Genomic DNA, 20,659 nt, shown 5'->3' with positions numbered 1-20,659 from the left:
CTTGCAAAAAACCTAAAATCATACAAACAAACAAACAAACAAAAACATAAATACTCATCCATTTCATTTGGATTATCAAATATATTGGCATGGAGTTGGGCAAAATAATTTCGAATTTTTCCTTTAATTTCCTCCTCATTGTTGGTGATTTCACTTTTTTCATTTATGATACTACCAATTTGGTTTTCTTCTTTCTTTTTTTTAAATCATATTGACCAGAGGTTTATCAATTTTATTGGTTTTTTATAATACCAACTTTTGATTTTATTTATTAATTCAATTGCTGTTTTGCTTTCAATTTCATTAATTTCTCCTTTAATTTTTAAAATTTCTAATCCAGTTTTTAATTGGGGATTTTTTATTTGTTCTTTCTCTAATTTTTTCAGTTGCATGTTTAGTTCATTGATTTCCTCTTTCTCCAATTTATTCATGTAAGCGTTTAGAGCTATAATATATCCCCTGAGAGTTGCTTTGCATGAATCCCATAGGTTTTGGTATGTTGTTTCATTATTATTATTATCTAGGATAAAATGGTTAATTCTTTCTATAATTTGTTTTTTGTTCCGCTCATTTTTTAAAATGAGGTTATTCAGTTTCCAATTTTTTCTGGGTCTATATCTCCTTGGCCCAGTATTGCGTATGATTTTTATTGCATTGAGATCTGAGAAAGATGTATTCACTATTTCTTCCTTTCTGCAGTTGATCATTAGGTTTTTCTGTCCTAGTACATGGTCAATTTTTGTATAATTTCCATGTACTGCAGAGAAAAAGGTATATTCCTTTCTTTCCCCCATTCAGTTTCCTCCCTAAGTCTACCATATCTAATTTTTCTAACAATCTATTTACCTCCTTAACTTCTTTCTTGTTTATTTTCTGATTCGATTTTTCTAGATCTGAGCATGGAAGGCTGAAGCCTCCCACTAGTAGAGTTTTGCTGCCTATGTATTCCTGTAGTTCTTTCAGCTTCTCCTCTAAGAATTTGGGTGGTGTCCCACTGGGGGCATATATATTCAATATTGTAATGACTTTATTGTCTATGGTACCTTTTAGGCAGATAAAGTTTCCTTCCTTATGTCTTTTAAGACTATCTATTTTGGCTGCTGCATTGTGTGAGATAAGGATTGTTACCCCTGCTTTTTTTACTTCAGCTGAAGTAAAATATATTTTGCTCCAACCTTTTACCTTTACTCTATATGTCTCTCTCTGCTTCAAATGAGTTTCTTGTAAGCAGCATATTGTAGGATTCTGGTTTGTAATCCACTCTGCTATTTGCTTATGTTTTAAGGGAGATTACATCCCATTCACATTCAAGGTTATGATTACTAATTCTTTATTGCTCTCCATGCTATCTTCCCTCTGTTTTTATTTTTCCCCCCTTTCTTCCTCCTTTATCCATATTCCCCAGTATTTTGTTTCTGAATACCACCCCCTAAAGTGTGTTTGCCCTCCTATATCACACTCTCCACTTTCTTTCCCCTTTCCCTTTTTCCCTTTTCCCTTCCCTTCCTTTTGTTATTTCACCTTTTTCCCCTACTCCCCTTCCCTTTCTCTGTCCCCCCTCCCCTTTTCCCCTTTTAATAAATGAAAAGTTATATGTTTTATAAGTTAACTGAGTATGTGTAGATTGAATTTAAGCCAAGTCTGATGAGAAGATTCAGGTGTTTCTCATCTACTCCCTTCTTGCCCTCTATTACCATAAGTTTTTTGGTACCTCTTATTGTAAGGAGATTTACCCTATTCAATCCCCACCCTCCTCCCATCTCTTTCCTATCCCCCTTTTTAAGGAGATAGTGTTTTTTAGATCATTCTAAGTCATAGAAAATTCTGAGTGTCTGTCCCTTCTAGTTCAGTATATTCTATTGAATAGAGTCAAAATTCCTGAGAGTTATTAGGGTCTTTCTCTCAAGTGGGGTTAAAGCCAGTAACATCTCTTTAAATAGCAGTCTCATGGATAGGTCATGAATGTCCATCATTTCTGGCTAGGTATATTCTCTCTGTTAGAGTTACAATTGTCAAGATTTATGAGAATCCCCCCCCATGCTGGGATATAGCCAATTTCAACTTACTTTTTTCCCTTTTACCCCCCCTATTTTTTTTTACCCTTTCAGGTGTTTCTTTAACCTCCTGTTTGATGTCCAAATTTTCTGTTTAGCTTTGGTCTTTTCATCAGAAATTTTTGGAATTCTTCCATTTTGTTAAATGTCCATCTTTTTCCCTTGAAGAGAAGGCTCAGCTTTGTGGGAAAGTAGACTCTTGGCTGCATTCCAAGGTCCCTTGCTATTTGAAATATCTCATTCCAGGCCCTTTGATCCCTTAATATTGATGCAGCCAGGTCCTTCGTCATCCTTACTTTGGCTCCTTGATCTTTAAATTGTTTCTTTCTGGCTGCTTGCAGGATTTTCTCTTTTATCTGATAGTTCTTGAGTTTTGCCACAACATTCCTTGGTGTTTTCATTTTAGGATCTTTTTCCCGTGGGGATCGATGTGCTCTTTCATTAAATACTTTGCCCTCTGATTCCATGATATCAGGACAGTTATCCATCAATAGATCCTGTAATATCAAATCCAGGCTTTTTTTCTCTTCAATGTTTTCAGGAAGTCCTATAATTTTCAGGTTGCCCCTCCTTGATCTATTCTCGAGCTCAGTAGTTTGTTGATGAGGTATTTGTATTTCCTTCTATTTTTTCTATTTTTTGATTTTGTTTAACTGATTCTTGCTGTCTCATGGAGTCATTAGTTTCTGCAGACTCCATTCTTTTTTTTTGGGGGGGGGGGGAGAGTTTTCTTCATTAACGTTTTGCAACTCATTTTCCACTTGGTCATTTCTACTTTTGAAAGAGCTTTCCAGCTGATGAATTGAGGTTTTGAGGGAATTAATTTCTTTTTGCATTTGCCCATTTGAAGATCTGAGACAATTATTCTCATTTTTTATTTGTCCAATTGAAAATCTGAGAGATTTATTCTCATTTTGTATTTGTCCAATTGTACTTTCTAAGGTTTTGTTTTCTTGTTGCAAGGTATTAATTTTCTCTCCCAACTTATTAAGCTCCTTCCTTATTTCTTCAAGGAAGTCTTTCTGTGCTGAAGACCAGATTGTATTCTCCTCAGAGGTTCCAGGTCTCTCTGAGTTAGGGTCTTTCCCTTCCAAGAATTTTTCTATGGATCCACCTTTCCACTGACCCTTCTTCATTTTGCTAAGACCTTGAGTTGGGGATGGGCTGGTTCACAGGGGCTTGGGATCGGTAAAGTCTTTACTCACTGAGTGCAGTTCCTCTTGCTGGCCAGTAGGAGGTGTTGGTTGCTTCCTCTGGTGTGTCTGTGACCTTGATTGAGGCCTTCTCCCTTTGCTTGAAGGGAGGAGTTGGAGCCATTGAATTCCTTTGCCTTCAGTCAGTGGTGGACTTTACCCTGGCCTGAGGTCATTTACTCTCAATTGTCAGCTGGGCTGGTTCTTCTGCTCACATACCTGGGCCTGAGGCAGAAGTAGTTTGCATTTGTTTACTCTGGGAAGAGTTCTGAGCTGTAGTGGGACTCAAGAGTTCCTCAGACCAGAGGAGCCTAGGGATCGTGTCAGCAGCTCTCCTGCATCAGAACTCGCCCCCCAGCCTCATCCCCAAGCTCCCAGGGGACAGCACCAACACCAGTACCTTTGCTGCCTCGCCAACCCAAGCCCCTGTCATCCAACCCCACCTCTGATCAAGCAGGTCTAGCTCTCAGGCCCTCAGACTCTTGGTTTCAATTCAGCTGTTAATCTGGCTGATCGGGGCTGATCCTCTCTCTGAGCCCAGACTCACCTGCCTGAATTCAACCAAAACTGCTGCCAGAGACAAATCCTGATGTAGATGTTCTTTCTCCTGGCTTTTCTTCCTGGGTTTTGTGGGTCAGATTTCTTTTAAGAGGTTTGTTTCATGTGATAGATGAGGAAGAGATCAGGAGACTTTACAACTGTGCCTGTCTTCTCTCCACCATCTTGGCCGGATGTCCTGCCGTGTTCTTGATAAGGGGATAAAGTAAAAAATAATTATAATTTGATGTAATTCAAAACTCTTGGAAAGTTTACTGTATTGAGAAAGAAGAGAGGAGGATATTTAGTTACTTTGAGGCAATACTGCTGGTCAATCAATCAATCAATCAATCAATCAGTAATGGTTCTTTGGTAACACTTTGAGCTTATCAAGCAACCATTTAATCAAGCTGGGATTGATGATATGATGATAGCTGATTAACATTATTTTAGTAATTAATAACACCAGATAAAGGGGAACAAAGATTTGTAATTTCAGAGGGAAAAAAGGAAAGGTGTGAGCACTGAGTAAATTCTATTCCATAGAATTGTCCCAAAGAATGAATGAGATGCATTGCTACTTGGCTTTTAAAATATATCCAACTCTACAGGGAAAGAAGTGGAGCAAGGGAAGGGAAAGATAGAAGTGAAAATAAACTGAAAGGGGTGGAGCCAAGATGGTGACAGGAGAGGACCATTTCTTAGTTGCTCTGGAGCAAAACCTATAAGCTAAGGACTCTAACTACATTTTTGAGAGTCAGAACCCACAGAGGGTTCCAGTGAGGCAATTCTCCAACTTAAGGTCACCTGGAAAAGAGCGGGAAGGCTTGGCTTCACGAGGTTTGAGGGGTGGCCCACCAGTGAGAAGGAACGTCAGCCTTCTGGAGGAAGGCCCAGGATGCTGCAAGCCATGGCTCTCAGCAGCTGGGGCACTTTCCTGATTTACACCCCAGGGAGCAGCAGGCACAACTTGAGGAAACAGCAGGGAGAACACTGCCAGAGTGAGCACATGAAGCCTGGTCCTCAGGGCACACAGCAAGGAGCATGGCCGCAGGAGCCCAGATCCAGGAACAAGAAGCAGAAGCTGGTAAGCAGGAGCCCCCAGGGCATAAGTGTAGAGCCTAGTGAGGGAGCAGAGAGAGACTGCCCAGCTCTGTCCTCTGTCCCTGGAACAGGACTCTGGGGCTCTGACCACATTCAGATCCTGATTGCAGTCTAGGCTCCCCATAGAACAGCAGGGCCCCCCACACCTCAGCCCCATGGTGGAAGGGGAACTTATGGTCATTCACAGACCAGGAGGGAGGACAGGCTCACACACTTAAATCCTTGTGGAGGTGTCCCAAAAGATCAGGAAGCACCCCCAAAACCAGACTCAGGCTGAGAAAATGAGTAAGCAGAGAAAAAAGAGGTACACCACTGAGAAATACTTTGCCTGTGATGCCAAGAAGGATCAAAACACTCAATCTGAAGATGAGGAAGTACAAGCTCCTGCATCTAAAGACTCCAAGAAAAACAGAAATTGGGCTCAGACCATGACAGACTTTGAAAATCAAGTGAGGGAAATAGAGGAAAAATTGGCAAAAGAAATGAGAGAGATGAAGGAAAAACATGAAAATGAATTCAGCAGGTTAGTCAAGGAGATCCAAAAAAAAATGCTGAAGAAAATAACATGCCAAAACCCAGCTTAGGTCACATGGATAAAATAGTTCAAAAAGTTATTGAGGAGAAGAATGCTTTAAAAAGCAGGATTGGCCAGATGGAATAGGAGATATGACTGCTCTCTGAGGAAAACAAATCCTTCAGACAAAGAATAGAACTCAGAGATTACTGATTTTAAGAGAAATCAGGACTCAATATTTCAAAACCATAAGAATGAAAAATTAGAAGAAAATGTGAAACATCTCATTGAGAAAACAAGTGATATGGAAAACAGATTTAGGAAAGATAATTTAAAAATTGTTGGAATACTTGAAAATCATGACCAGGAAAAGAGCCTTGACATCATTTTCAAAGGATTATTGCAGGAAAATTGTCCTGATATCCTAGAAGCAGAGGGCAAAATAGAAATGGAGAGAATCCATTCATCTCTCTGAGAAAGAGATCCAAAAAGAACAACCCCCAGGAATATTATAGCCAAGTTCCAGAACTCCCAAGTCAAAGAAAAAATATTACAAGTAGCCAAAATGGTACAATTCAAATATTGAGTAGCTGCAGTCAGGATCACACAGGACTTAGCAGCAACTACATTAAATGCTTGTAGGGCTTGGAATATAATATTCCAGAAGGCAAAAGAGCTTAGAATGCAACCGAGAATCAACTACCCAACAACACTGAATGTCCTCTTCCAGGGAAAAAGATGGACTTTCAATGAACCAGGGGAATTTCACATGTTACTGTTGGAATGGCCAGAGCTGAACAGAAGGTTTGATCTTCAAATACAGGACTAAGGTGAATCACAGAGAGTGGAGGAGAAGAGGAAAATATGAGGGACTTTATGATGATGAACTACATGTATTCCTGTATAGAAAAATGACATTGATAATACTCATATGAATCCTCTCAATTAATGGATCAGGTAGAAGGAGCTTTTATAGATGAAGTACAGGAGAAAACTGAATTTGAAGATATAATGTGGTGTAAAAATAGAGTCAATCATTAAAAGGGAAATGTAATGGGAGAAAGAAAAAGGAGATGAGGAATAAGCCAAGATATTTCATATAATAAGATTACTCTTTATTACAATTAGCTATTGCAAGGATATGGAAGGGGGGAAGTGGAGGGGGAATGATGGAATCTTTGCTCCCTTCAGAGGTGGCTAGGAGAGGAAACAGCATATATACTCAATGGGGTATAGACATCTGTAGTAAGAAGGAGAGAAGGGGGACAGGGGGAAGGGGAAGAATGTGAGTGATGGAGGAGTAGATGGACCATGGGGGGAGAGTGGTCAGATATAACATATTTTCTTTTTTACTTCTTGCAAGGGGCTGGGATTGGATGGCTTGCCCGGGACCATAGGCAGGGTGGATGCTAGGTAAGAGGTGGGTATGTGGGCTCGGGGCCTCTTGATCCCAGGGCCAGGGATCTCTCTGCTGCACCACTCAACTACCTCACAGCAGAGACAGAGTGAAAGGAGAGAGAAATTATAGCTCATGGTATTAGAGAAGTATAAATGGAGGGCGTTGCGATCAGCAATGGGAACAGTGGAAAAATATGGAAGTAACTTTTGTAATGGACTTATCCTAAAGAATGTGATCCACCTACAACAGAGCTGGTGGTGTTGGAATACAGACTGAAGCACATTTTTTATTATTATTATTTTCTGGGGGTTGTTGCAGGGCAAATGGGACTAGGTGGCATGCCTGGGGCCACACAACTGGGTGATTGTTGGGTGCCTGAGGCTGGATTTGGACCTGGGTGCTCCTGACTCAAGGGCCAATGATCTGTCTGCCACCCAGCTACCCATACTATTATTATTATTACTATTTTATTTTATTTGGGGTCTTTTTTTGGTTTTGGTTTTTGTTTTTGTAGGGCAATGGGATTGGGGTGGCTTGCATGGGGTCACAAAGGTGGGGAATTGTTGGGTGCCTGTGGCCAGATTTGGGCTTGGGTGCTCCTGGCTCCAGGGCCTGTGCTCCTTCCACTGTACCACCTGGCCATACCTATTATTATTATTATTATTATTATTGTTGTTGTTGTTGTTGTTGTTGTTGTTGTTGTTGTTATTTTATTTAATTTTTTAAATTTAAATTTTATTTGTTTTCTCTCCCCTTTAATTTATTGCTTATGTGGGTCTATATTTTCTTGGGGGTAGGGGGAATTATGTTTATTCTTAAGCAAGAATATTTTAGTAATGTATAAAAAATTATTTGTACAAAATAAGAATAAATGAATAAATTAAAATAAAAAAGAACATAAACAAACAAATTTTAAAAGAAAAGTTAAAGGGGGAAGGGAATAAACTTTGGTGAGGAGGAATAAGAGGAAAGAAAAGAGAAAAATACAAATGGGGATAGAAAACATGGAGGAAAATACAGAATTAGTAATCTTAACTTTAAATGTGAATGGGATGAACTATCCCATAAGATGAAAACTGATAACAGAATGGTTTAAAAACACAATTGAACAATATGTTGCTTATAAGAAACATATTTGAATCAGAGAGATATACACAGGATAAAGGTAAAAGGATGGAGCAAAATATACTATCCTTTTTTCTGAAGTAAAAAAAAAAATCCTGGGTAGTAATCCTGATCTCGATAAAGCAGAAGCAAAAAAAAGATCTCATTCAAAGGGATAAGGAAGGAAAATACATTTTTCATAAAACGGCAACATGGGGGCAGCTAGGTGGTGCAGTGGATAGAGCACAGGCCCTGCCCTGGAATCAGGAGTACCTGAGTTCAAATCCAGCCTCAGACACTTAATAATTACCTAGCTGTGTGGCCTGGAGCAAGCCACTTAACCCCATTGCCTAGCAAAAACCTAAAAAAGAAACAAGGCAACATAGATATTGAAGCTATATTATTATTAAACATATATCTACTTAGTGGTATAACCACCAAATTTGTAGAGAAAAAATTGAGTAACTTGGAAGAAGACATAGACAGGGGGCTCCTAGGTGTTGCAGTGTTAGAGCACTGGCCCTGGAGTAAGGAGGACCCGAGTTCAAATCCAAGCTCAGATACTTCATAATAATTGTCTAGCTGTGGGACCTTGAGCAAATCACTCTTAAATGAATAAAATTAAGGAAAAAGAAGACATAGATAGCAAAACTTTAATAATGGGTAACTTCAACCTTCTTCGTTCAGAAATAGATAAATATAACCCCAAAAATAAACAAGAAGAAAGTTAAGAAGGTGAATAAAATCCTAGAAAACTTGGATATGATAGACCTCTGAAGAAAATAGGGATAGAAAAGAATATCCCTATTTCTATGAAGTACATGGCCTCTACACCAAAACTGACATAAAAACATACATAAGTTTTGTGTTCCCCTGTCCATCAAGGCATTCATTCAGCTCAGGAGAGAAAAGAAACATGTGTACACTCAGGTGGGGTTGCTAGCAGCACAACTAGCATAGCTGTTTAATGAAAGTACCAAACAGTTCTTATAGCAAAAAACCAGAAAATTAGCATACAGGATATAAACAAGATGTAACTCTAATTTGGACAGGATGTAACCTGGCAGGACATAACTTAAATCAAGAAGTTTGGAACAGGGCTATCAACAAGTGAGGCCATGAATGACACAGTTGTGTTATCAAATCAGAGCCTTCAGCTCAAGGGTCACCAGAGCTTAATTTTTTTAGTTATAACTGACCTTCTAACCCAAACTCATTTGAGTGGCCATCAACATATAGGGCATAAAAACCTTATAATAAAATCCAGCAAAGCAGAAATAACATATTCATGCTTCCTTGACCATGATGCAATAAAAATTACATGTAATAAAGGGTCATGGAAAGAGAAATCAAAAACTAATTGGAAACTAAATAACTTAATTTTAAATAATGAGTGTATCAAGCAACAAATGATTGGAATAATAATTTTATCCAAGATACTGATAACACAGAATTTATGGGATTCAACAAAGGCAGTTTTGAGGGGAAACTTCATATCTCTATATGCTTATATGAAAAAAATGGACAAAGAGGAGATCAGTGAATTGGGTATGCTAAAAATTAAAAAAAAACTAGAAAAGCTAGTGTGTCAGATAAAAACCCACTTAAAAAATATAGAAACTCTTCTGAGCAAAAAATAATAAAGTTTATTTTGGCTTTTCTTGAGAAAAGGGCACACTCCAAGTCTCACAAAGGAAGTGAAGATCAAGGAGCTACCCCAAATTGACAATCAAGCAAGATTATATATATGGCCTAATGTGATCCCCTCCTCCTTCCTATTGTCCATCTCTGTAGACTCTGGTAAGTCTTTAGCATTACATTCTATTTGTGAAAAATCTACCCCAGCAATAAAGAAAAGAATGAAAGGTTTTCATAAAATATTACTTTACTGTCCAGGTGGTGAGAATAACCTTCAGGATTATAACTATGTTATTGATTGTCTTGGAATGCAAGGTCTAGGAACAGTCTACTTATCATACAAGTGGAGTTTTATGAACTTCTTTGGAATGCAAGGTTTGTCTCTTGCAAAAAAGTAGTCTTATCAAAAGTTAGGAGAGTGAGCCACTTGTTTGGAATACAAGGAGCTTTCTTCTAGAAATAGTTTAAGAATAATAACGTGTTATTTCTCTAATATTTCTTAACCCTGAGAGGATTTCACTAGGAATATTAACCCTGAAATGGTTTTATTCAAAATATTCCATTCACTAGAAAAAGAACAAGTTAAAGACTCCCAATTAAATACCAAAGTAGAAATCCTAAAAATCAAGGGAGAGATTAATAAAACTGAAATCAAGAAGACAATTGATGTAATAAATAAAATTGAGGTGATTTTATGAAAAAACCAATGAAAGAGATAAAACTTTAGTTAATATTATTTTAAAAAAGATATAAGATAACCACATTACCAGTATCAAAAATTAAAAGGGTTAACTAACTATGAATGAGAAGGATATTGAAGAGGTAATTAGGAGCTACTTTGATGAGCTGTATGCCAACAAATTTGATAACCTGAATGAAATGGATGAATATTTGCAAAAAATACAAAGTGCCCAGATTAACTGAAGAGGAAATAAATTTCTTAAATAATACCATTTCAGAAAAACAAATTGAAGAAACTATTAGTAAATTCCATACAAAAAAGTCTCCAAGTCCAGATGGATTGACAAGTGAATTCTACCAAATATTTAAGGAACAATTAATTCCTATTCTACATAAGTTTTTTTTTAAAATATAGGAAAAGGAGTTCTGCCAAATTTATTTTATGACACCAGCATGGTTCTGATACCTAAACAAGGAAGAACCAAAACAAACAAAGGAAATTATAGGCCAATCTCCCTAATGAACATTGATGAAAACATCTTAAATAAAATTTTAACAATGAGATTACAGTTAGTTATTATTATAATGATATGCCATGATCAGGTTGAATTTAAACCAAGTAGGCAGGAATGGTTCAATAGGATAACACTCAATATAATTGAATATATCAAGAACAAAACCAACAGAAATTACATGATTATCTCAATAGATGCTGAAAAATCCTTTGATACAATATATCCATTCCTCCTAAAAATATTGATTTGGAGCATAAAAACATACATAAGTCTTGAGTTCCCCTGTCCATCAAGAGAATTTAATAATAAATGGAGTTTTTCTTGAAACAATAAATAATATCTAAATAAAACCATCAGCAAATATTATATGTAATGGGGATAATCTCAGAGCATTTTTAATAAGATCAGCAGTGAAACAAGGATGACCTTTATCAGCATTACTATTCAATATAGTTTTAGAAATGTTATCTCTAGCATTAAGATAAGAAAAAGAAATTGAAGGAATCATATTTGGCAATGAGGAGATAAAGCTTTATCTCTTTGTTGATGATATGATGGTATTGTTAGAGAACCTGAGAAAATCATATTAAAATCTCCTTTAAATAATTTTTTTAGGTTTTTGCAAGGCAAATGGGGTTAAATGGCTTGCCCAAGGTCACACAGCTAGGTAATTATTAAATGTTTGAGACCGGATTTGAACCCAGGTACTCCTGACTCCAAGACCGGTGCTTTATCCACTATGCCACCTAGCCGCCCCTCTCCTTGAAATAATTAACAAATTCAGCAAAGTAGCAGGATATAAAATAAACCCACATCAATCATCAACATTTCTCTATATGAACAACAATGCCCAAGAGAAGAGATAGAAAGAGAAATTCCATTTAAAACAACTGTAGGCAACAATAAATACTTGGGAATCTACCTCCCAAGACAAACCCAGAAGCTGTATAAATGCATTTATGAAGCATTGCTCACCCAAATAAAGTCAGATCTAATTAATTGCAAAAATGTCAGTTGCTCATGATTAGGTCCATCCAATATAATAAAAATGACAATTATACCCAAATTATGGCATTTATTATGTGCCATACCCACCAAATTACCAAATAATTATCTTACCAAGCCAGAAAAAAATAGTAACAAAATTCATCTGAAGTAACAAAAGGTCAGGAATAGCAAGGGAACTGATGAAGAAATGTAAGGGAAGGTGGCTTAGTTCTGCCAGATTTATAAATATATTATAATGCTGCAGTTATCAAAACTTCCTGGTACTGGGTAAGAAACAGAGTAATGGATCAATGGAATAGGACAGGTTGAAACAGTATTACAGTATTAAATGATTACATTTTTCTACTGTTTGAAAGACATTAGCTTCTGGGATAAAAACTATTTGACAAAAATTGTTGGAAAAAACCAGAACAACTGGCAAAAACTAAGCAATGATGTACATATCACACCCTATACCAAAATAAAGTCAAAATGGGTGCAGGATTTAGACATAAAAGGCAATATCATAGAAAAAGTAATAGACCAAGAAATTATCTATCCTATCTTCAGAAAGTAGACAAATTTATGATCAAACCAGAAACAGAATTCAATGCAAAGTGAATGATTTTGATTATAGCAAATCATAAAGTTTTTGCAATAATAAAATCAATGCAGCCAGAAAGATGGGAAACAACCCTCACAACTAGGAACAATATGTCTAAAATAAATAGAGAGCTGCTTCAAATTTATAAGATTTCAAATCATTCCCAATTGATAAATAGTTAAAGGATACAGAGAGTTTTCAAACTATTATATATATATATATATATATATATATATATATATATATATATATTTCTATATGTTATATGAAAAAATGCCCCAAATCATTATTTTTTAGAGAAATGCAATTTAAAACAACGATGTGCTATCATCTTATACCTATCAGATTGGCCAAGATGGCAAAAAGAGAAAACTGATCAATGTTGTAGAGGTTGTGGGAAGATTGGGACATTAATGCACTGCTGGAAAACAATATGGAGCTATGCCCAAAGAGCAGTAAAACTGTTCATACTCTTTGCTCCAGTAATTCCAATTCTAGGCCTGTATCCAGAAAAAAGTCATAAAAACATAGAAAAAGTCCCACATGTTCCAAAATATTTATGGTAGCTCTTTTTGTAGTGGAAAAAAACTGGAAATTGAAAGAATGACCATCAATTGGGGTGTGGTTAAATAAATTATGGTACATGAATGTTATGTAATACTATTGTTCTATAAGAAACCATAAGTGGTCAGACTTTACAGAAGCGCAGAATGAAATACACGATGTGATGCTGAGTGAAGGAAACAGAACCAAGGGAACAATGTGCACATAGACAACAACATTGTGAGATGATGAACTCTTGATAGATGCAACTGCTCTTAGCAGTTCAGAGAGCTAGGAAAACCCTTATAGATTTGCTATGAACAATCATATGCCTATCCAGAGGAAGAAAAACAAAGCAAAACAAAACAAAAATCTTTCAGAATCTGATGAACACTATATTCACTTTTCAAAAAGAGCTCATGTATTTTTTTCCTTTAATCCTAATGTCTCATCCTGAAAAGAACTAATCTGTAGACGTGTTTAACCCAAATCTGTATGTATAATATTAATCTGACTTTTGCCAATGAAGGGAAGGTGGTGGGATGGAAGGAAATTTTGTAATTTGAAAAAAAAAAAATATATATATATATATATGTATGTATGTATGTATGAATGCTAAAAAACCATCATAACATGTATTTGGAAAAATAAAATATCAAGTAAAAATGAAAATAAACTAGACCCATAACAACAAGAATTAACTGGAAACTAAATAACAATTTTAAAGAACAAATAGTTCAGTCAGCAAATCATAGAAATAATCATTTCATCTAGGAAATGGTAACTATGGGGGCAGCTAGGTGGCACAGTAGATAGAACACCATCCTTGAAGTCAGGAGTACCTGAGTTAAAATCCAGTTTCAGGCACATAATCATCACCTAGCTGTGTAACTTTTGGCAGATCACTTAACGTCACTCCCTTGCAAAAACTAAAAAAAAACATGGTATCAATGAGAAATAATGCCAAAATTTATGGAATGCAGCCCCAAAGCAGTTTTACAGGAAATTTTATATCTCTAAATGCTTATGGGATATAATAGAGAAAGAGTGATTTGGGTAGGCAACTAAAAAGTTAGAAAAAGAACAAATTAAAGATCTCTAATTAAATACCAAATTAGAAATTCTGAAAATCAAAGGAGAGATTACTAAAATTGAAAGTAAGGAAACCATTGATCAAATAAATAGAAATAAGAATTGGTTTTATGAAAAGAGAAAACAATGAAATGGATAAACCTTTAAAATTTCTTTATTTATTCATCCATATGCACATACTTATTTCTAATTTACAATATTTCCTTCCACCCTCTCTTCCCACTCTCCTCCCTTCAGTGATGAACAGTCAAGTTAGCATTGTACATACATATTTTTGATAAATAGGTTTATAGATTAGTCATTTTCCATATAAGGAATTAGGATTAAAGGAAAGAGCTACATAATAGGCAATTTTGGTAAAGTCTTCATCAGATTCTGAAGGGTTATTTTTGTTTTGTTTTTCTTCTTCTGGATACATTGTCCACTGAAAATATATAAACCTTTGGTTAATCTGATTAAAAGAAAAGAAAGAAAACCAAATTATCAAAAATGTATCAAATGTATCAAAAATGAAAAGGGTGAATTCAGCCCTAGTGAAAAGGAATTCAAAGAGATAATTGGGAAATATTTTACCAATTATATGGCAAAAATTTGAGAATATGAATGAAATGAATAAATTTTTACAAAATTCAAACTACACAAATCAACAGATGAAGAAATTAAGTATCTTACATTACCCCATTTCAAAAAAAGAAATTGAAGAAACCATTAATAAACTTCCTAAGAAAAATTTTCCAGGTCCAGATGGATTTAAAACTGAATTTTACCAAACATTTAAGGAACAATTAATACCAATTCTTCAAAAAACTATTTTAAAAAATAGAAGTAATTCTGCCAAATTCCTTTAATGACTCCAATATAGTTTTGATACCTAAACCAGGAAAACTCAAAACAGACAAAAATTATAGACCAATCTCTCTAATGAACATTGATGCAAAAATCTTGAATAAAATTTTAGCAAAGGATTATAGCAAGTATTTAATAAGATAATAAACCCAGATCAGGTAACATTTACACCAGTTGGTCAGAGATAGATCAATATTAAGAAAACACTCAACAAAACTGAACATCTCAATAACAAAATCAGCAGAAATCATATGATTATCTTAATAGATACTGAAAATGTTTTTGACAAAAGACAATATCCATGGATATTAAAAACTAGAATATTGGGAAAAAAGATGAAATAAATGGAGATTTCCTTAAAATAAAATGCAGTATATTTCTAAAACTATTGAAAATGTTATATGAAATGGGAATAAATTAGGAACATTTCCATTAAGATTAGGGATAAAAATAAGAATTCTCATTATCACCACTACTATTCAGTGTAATATTTGACATGCTACTTTTGCCAAAGGAGATAAAAAAGATATTGATGAATTAGAAGGCAACTAGAAAGCAAAACTTTCACTCATTGCAGATGATAAGATGTTATGCTTAGAGAAACCTAGATATGATATCATGATATGATGTTATACTTAGAGAAACCTGGAAAAGCATCACAAAATCTACTTGAAAGAATTAACAACTTCAGCAAAGTAGTAGTTTTAAAATAAATCCATGTAAGTCATCAGCATTTGTATATGTGAACAACAAAGCCCAAGGGCAAGAGATGAAAAGAGAAATTCCATTTAAAGTAACTCCAGACAACATAAAATACTTGAGAATCTATCTCCCAAGACAAATCCAAAAAAAATGTATGAGCAAAGTTACAAAACGTTTTTCACAAAATTAAAGTCAGATCTAAACTATTGGAAAAATGTCAATCACTCATGGTAAGTTTGAACTAATGTAATAAAGGAGACAGTTTTATGCAAAATAAATTTTTTATTTATTGTCATACAATCAAACTACCAAATAATTATTTTACTGATTGATAAAAAATAGTAACAAAATTCATCTGGAGCAACACAATGTCAGGTTTATCAAGGGATGGTGCCAGTCATCAAACTGCCTGGTATTGGTTAAGAAATAGAATAACGGATCTGTGGATTTGTATAGGTTCAAAAGAAACAGTAGTAAATGAGTATATTACCCTGTTTGAGAAATCTAAAGTCATTAGCTTCTGGGATAAGATCTCTCTATTTTACAAAAATTATTCAGAAAATTGGAAATTAGGATAGCAAAAACTAGGCATAGACCCACATCTCATACCCTTTACCATAAAAGGTCAAAATGAGTATAGGATTTTGACATAAGGCCATTGAGCAATTAACAGATCAAGAAATACCCTATCAGATCTGTGGAAAGGGAAGAAATTTATGAACAAACAAGAATTCTAGTATGTTACAAATTGCAAAATGAATGATTTATACTAAATAAAATTAAAAAGATTTTGCACTATTACTACCAATGCTGTCAAAATTAGAAGGAAAATAGAAAGCTGTGAAACAATTTTCACAGTTTAGGGGTTCTGATAAAAGTCTCATTTCTAAAATTTATTTCTATCTATATATTTCTAAAATATATAGCAAACTGAATATGCCATTTCTCAATTGATAAATGGTCAAAAGATATGAATATACAGTTATCAAATGAAGAAATTAAAACTATATATAATCAAATAAAAAATGAACCAAATCATTAGAGAAATGCAAATTGAAGCACTATGAAGTATGATCTTACATCTATCAGATTGTTTAAGATGACATGAAAGGAAAATGTTCAGTGTTGGAGAAGTTGTGGGTCAATTAGGACATTAATGCATTGTTGGTGAAATTGTGAATTAATCCAATCATTCTGGAGAGCATTATGTAAGTATGACCATAGACCAATGAAACTGATCAAATTCTTTGACCCAGCAATACCAATACTAAGCCTAAAAGTCCCAAATATTTTCAAAATATTCTTAGTGCCTCTTTTTTTAATGACAAAGAATTAGAAATTGAAGGGATTGTGATCACTTGCAGAATGACTGAAGAAGTTATGGTATATGAAAGTTATGGAATACTAATGTTCTATTAGAAACCATGAATGGTTGTACTCTAGAGAAGCATGGAAAAAATTAAATGAACTAATGCTGAACAACGGGAGCAGAATGAAGAAAACATAATACATATTAACAACAACATTGTGAGTTGATCAAGATTGATAAATACACCTCCTCTCCAAAATTCAGAGCTAGGATAACCCTGTGGGAAATGTTATGGACAACACCATTCACATCCATATGAAGAAAAAAAAACAACTACAGAATCTGAATGAACACTATGGTCACTTTTAAAAAAAATTTCTCTTATTTTTTTTTCCTTCTCATCCCAAACTTTTCTTTCTTTTCTCTTAGGACTAATGCCTTAAAAAGAAAATGAATAATATGTAAACATGTTTGACACAAATGTACATCTGCAAACTTCACTAGATTATTCACTGCTGAGGGATGGAATTGGGAAGGAAGGGTTTAAGAGAATTGTGTAACATAAATATTCAAGTGGATGAATGTTGAAAAACTTTCAAACATGTAATTGGAACATCAAAGAAAGCATCACTAAAAATAAATAGAAATAAAAATACAATTGGACAGATGGAAAAAAATAAAAAAGTTCCTTCAAAACTTCAGTTGACCAAATGGAAAAAGAAAACAACTCCATATAGAACTAGATCTATCAGACCAGTCATTAAGGTAAGTAATGAAATTACTTACTTACTAGAAGATATAATTTACACTTGTCTCTAAGCAGTAGTACTAAGAGGTTCCTCATGTTAAATATGCCTTGTGTATAATTGTATATCTTTATTGTCATGCATGTTTATTACTGCATGCTTTAGTGTGTTAGTTTTATTTTGTTCTTATGTTCATTTGGACATGTTTTGCATTGTTTTCATTGTATAGCAATGATTTTTTTGTTAACTGTTTTTCATGTACACTATTGTTTATAGTTAACTGTTAGCATAGTTAACTGTTGAACACTGTTATTGTTAAGGTAACTACTTTGGTTAATTAATTAGTCATGCTTATTGTTTTTGATTGATTGCTACTATGAATATTCATGTACTTTTGGCAATATATGTATGAGTCAGGTCCTATATGCAGTTACACATCTTCTCAATGTAATATCTTCCCAGGTATTGCTATTCATAGTGACACATCTACTATAAAGTTATAAAAACAGACTCATTACAGATGATCTTTGCAAAGAATGAAAAAAGAGTTTTGGTCCAAAGGAGGAATGAAATCCCAGGGCCAAAGTCCACTGGTGGTGATTAATGTTTGTGTGATGAACTTGTATTTTCATAGGAGTAGGTAACATATAAAAGGGAGATGAAAATGAGGAAGAGAAGGTGCTCATACATGATCATAATTGCAAAGTCTTTTTAGAAATATTCTACTGTAGGTCCAAGTTTTCTTTGGGATCTATTGGATATTTGGTCTCAACAATTGTTGATTAATTTTCTTTTGCCTTAGATTATTTATCCATAGACTACTGGTCTAATTTTGATTATTTGGAGGTCATATTCCCTTCAGTTAATGATAGTTGTTTATCTGTTACTGTTCAAGGCCTTTAATTAATTTTTTTTCCATCAGAGATTTTTGGGAAATTCTCTCTTTTCCTTAAGTCTCCCTGTTGTTCATTTTCAGACAGACATTTTTCAGGCAATTTCATATTGATGACAGCTTTCCAGGAGCCTGGACTTCCAAACTATCATAGCTTGTTCCCATTCTGGGCAATTCATGTTTCATAAGTTTAGATTTTGTCCCATGTAGCATCTTAGAGAGAACTGACCCCAATTGGATATGATTCTCCCTTTCTTTAGGGTTGGTGGATCCACACATATTGCCATACTGTTATAGCTCTTAATTTCTCTAAGTATTGTCACAGCAGAATGCTGTCAGACTGGAGTCATAGCTAGAGCCAATTTCTGCTTTTTGGTTTCATGTGATCAGGAAGGAGCAGATCAGAATTCAATTATGTTTCATGTTTAGGTTATTTTTGACTATGTGAAGGAGTATTGGTTGTCACCTCATAAGAATTCCTCCTTAAGACAATGAAGACAGCTGAAACTATATGATCACTTTGTATAACTTTTCGTCTGGAGAGATTTATGGGGCAACTAAGTGGTGCAGTGAATAAAGCACCTACCCGAAGTCAGAAGGACCTGAGTTCAAATTCAGTTTCAGGCATTTAATAATTACCTAGCTGTGTGACATTGGGCAAATAACTTAATCCCATTTCCTTGCAAAAAAAAAAACACAGGGCGACTCAAAAAATTATGAGTTTTGGAGGATGTGTGCACACTTTCTAACTTGCTGGGCATGTGATTTGGAAGCAAGACTTTACAATTATAAATAATAAATTTCATTTTATTACATTATGTCTAATTTCTTATGGTTTCATGGTCTATTTAGAGATTTTGAATCATCTATTTTGTTAGTTATCCCTACTGACTTTGTGGCTTTTGAAAAGTTAACAGGTATGCCTGCTATACCTCTCTCCAAGTCACTTGGAGATAAAAATGTTATGTAACACAGATATCTTGACATTAATTAAAACCAAATATGTCTTTAATATGACTCTACTGTTGATAGTGGACATTTCTCTGGTTATTTAAAATAAATTTTATGTTTTAAGGAATATTTAAAAAATTTAACATACAAATTTTGATGATTCACAAATATTTTATTTCATGTAGTTATTTTGAATTTAAGTTCTATTTCAATTATTGCCACCTGGATCAACATTATCGTTTTCATCATCTCCAAAAGCACTATCACCACCATTGCTACCATCAATATCGTCATCAGCATAAATCATCATCATCATGGCTATTATTACTATTATAAATATTGATTTTGTGACCAATATTATATTATAAAATTTTACTAAAGCGATTGTCTTCATTGATTTCTTTGATGATTCACTAGTATATTCTAATTAAAATATCATATCATCAGCAATTAGAAATAATTTTGAGAGGGCAGAGTCAAGATGGCGTGTGAAGGCAGGAATTCCTGCAAACGCATTCCCAAAAAACTCCAAAAACCATCAAATTATGACTCTAGCCATAATCTAGAGGGGCAGAACCCACAGAAACCTGAGTAATACAATTTCCCAATCCAAGACAACTTAGAATATCTCTAGGACAGGTCTGCTCCACTGGGACTGGGGGTTGGAAAAAGCTGCAGCACAGCACAATACAGCCAGGCACCCGGGTCTATAATAGAGGGTATGGCTTCATCATTAGGCACAGCTAGAAGAGATGGTGAAAGACCTCTGCTACAGCAGAGTGAGTGTGGACTGGAGTTCCAGCCTCAGAGCAGCTCTCTGGTGAGAACTTGCAGCAGGAGTTGTCAGAACCACCCAGCATGTCCAGAGCTCTCAGCCCATAGACAGTAAGGGGGTTGGGGGAGACTTCAGAGGGCCTTGTGTTCTCCCTGGAGCAGGACTCAGCTGTTTGACGACACTCAGATCCAAGTTGCAGTCTGGGCCCCCACATCACCACAATAGCTGAGCAGGGACTATCCATCAGAAGAACAGCTAGAAGGTACATATATAAACAATGCACAGGAAGGAGCTGAATATAATGGTATAATATAGAAAAAGATGTTGTCAAGATGGCAACATGAAGGGATTGAGTCTTAGGAGCTCTCTGATAAAAACTCATAAACTAAGGACTCTAACTAAACTTTCGAGAGACAGAACCCACAAAGGGACCCAGTGAGGCAGTTCTCCTACTCATGGTAACCTGGAAAAGA

The 20,659-nt window shown here is 35.0% G+C and overlaps 1 protein-coding gene across 1 annotated transcript in view; it reads left to right on the top strand.

Annotated features, from left to right (window-relative positions):
• The first annotated feature begins 4,682 nt into the window (after positions 1-4,682).
• The window catches only part of LOC141512005 (olfactory receptor 10R2-like), a 56,494-nt gene continuing 40,517 nt past the window's right edge, over positions 4,683-20,659 (top strand). Inside the window, exon 1 of the mRNA XM_074220934.1 lies at positions 4,683-4,785. Coding sequence (XP_074077035.1) covers positions 4,683-4,785 — 103 coding nt within the window. The remainder of the gene's footprint in view (positions 4,786-20,659) is intronic.

Source organism: Macrotis lagotis, chromosome 2, assembly GCF_037893015.1.
Source record: "Macrotis lagotis isolate mMagLag1 chromosome 2, bilby.v1.9.chrom.fasta, whole genome shotgun sequence".
In the NCBI taxonomy this organism is placed as follows: domain Eukaryota; kingdom Metazoa; phylum Chordata; class Mammalia; order Peramelemorphia; family Peramelidae; genus Macrotis; species Macrotis lagotis.
Note: the sequence above shows the minus strand (reverse complement) of the source record. Positions and strands in the feature narration are given on the sequence as shown.